The sequence below is a fragment of the Priapulus caudatus genome, unplaced genomic scaffold (assembly GCF_000485595.1).
Source record: "Priapulus caudatus unplaced genomic scaffold, Priapulus_caudatus-5.0.1 Scaffold933, whole genome shotgun sequence".
Lineage (NCBI taxonomy): Eukaryota > Metazoa > Priapulida > Priapulimorpha > Priapulimorphida > Priapulidae > Priapulus > Priapulus caudatus.
In genome coordinates, this window is record NW_014577994.1 from 199,784 (window position 1) to 201,039 (window position 1,256).

Sequence of the window (1,256 nt, forward strand, 5' to 3'; positions counted from 1 at the left end):
GAGTTGGGAGCCTGAGTTGCCGGAGACGATCATCATAGGAGAAATCTGCCATACCAGGGTGGCAGGGATTTGCTTCGTTGCACGCCTCTGAACATTTTCGATAGCTTCTATGTGTTTCACTAGATGGGGAGCCCATATCTGATTTGCGTACTCCAGGTGAGGGCGTACAAGACCAGTGTATAATAATTTAAAAGTTTTCACATCCATGTATTCCTAAGTGACACTTAGCTCTAGTACCGCTGAGACTGAGAGAGTCTATATCCCCCAGGTTAGGCCTACTGCAGGAACGTACTCTGGCCTGGGTACGGTCCGGTATACCGGAACGTATCCTGGTACTATCTAATAGTAATATGCCAGACCGTACCTCGCCTACTCCACTAACGAGTCTAGGGAGTTGCCTACGCCTACTCCCTAGCCCTAACCCTAACCCTAACCATATCAGATAGTTACCATGCAGGGTACGTTCCGGTATACCGGACCGTACCCAGGGTACGTTCTGGCAGTACCCTGGGGGACATAGACCCTATGAGCTCTAGTACCGCTCTAGTACTTAGCTCTAGTCTAGTAGCCGCAGGCAACTGTACGCGGGCTATATAGTACTAGAGTTAAGTGACACTGACAGTAACAGTACACACAGTGTGACACCAGGGTTCTGCCCATGGTGGGCGGTGGTGGGTGGGTGTGCCCGGCACTCGCGGTTGCCGCCCGGCACTATAAACGAGTCGGTTATCTCTGCCCGGCACTAATTTTTGTCCAGATAAAAAAAATAGCAGTGCTTTTTTTTAGGATATAGTCTTTGAAAACGTGGTATCGTTTTTATAAGTCGGCTGTATTTACTTCCGTCGTCTACAAATATCAAGCATCGTCGGCAATGACAAAGAATTAATAGACTAGTAGACTAAATACACTGTAGTTTGTGTCCATTTGTTTGGAACTGAAGCAGTCTGACAGGAACTGTGACTGGCAGTAGCCTGGCTATCATGTTTAATAGTAGCAAATATTTGTCTACACAAATTGTACTGTTTTCTCTTTTCTATGTATATCAAGAGTAGATAATAACACATTGTGTTATTATCTACTCTTGATGTATATCCAAGCTGTTGATAAATGATAATCTCAGATATTGCATTTTGTTCTTCTAAAACCCCTGTTTTTCCTTTTTTTACCTAAAAAAACAACAAATTTGTCAGTCTGATATATGGGCTTTTTATTGCTCAGAATGCAGGAAATTGAGTTTCAGACTATCCAAAATCAAA

General features: G+C 43.9%; 1 protein-coding gene across 1 annotated transcript in view; it reads left to right on the forward strand.

Annotated features, from left to right (window-relative positions):
• The first annotated feature begins 25 nt into the window (after positions 1-25).
• Positions 26-1,256, forward strand: part of LOC106814503 (serine hydrolase-like protein) — a 17,725-nt gene continuing 16,494 nt past the window's right edge. Inside the window, exon 1 of the mRNA XM_014818814.1 lies at positions 26-156. Coding sequence (XP_014674300.1) covers positions 124-156 — 33 coding nt within the window. The 5' untranslated portion in view covers positions 26-123. The remainder of the gene's footprint in view (positions 157-1,256) is intronic.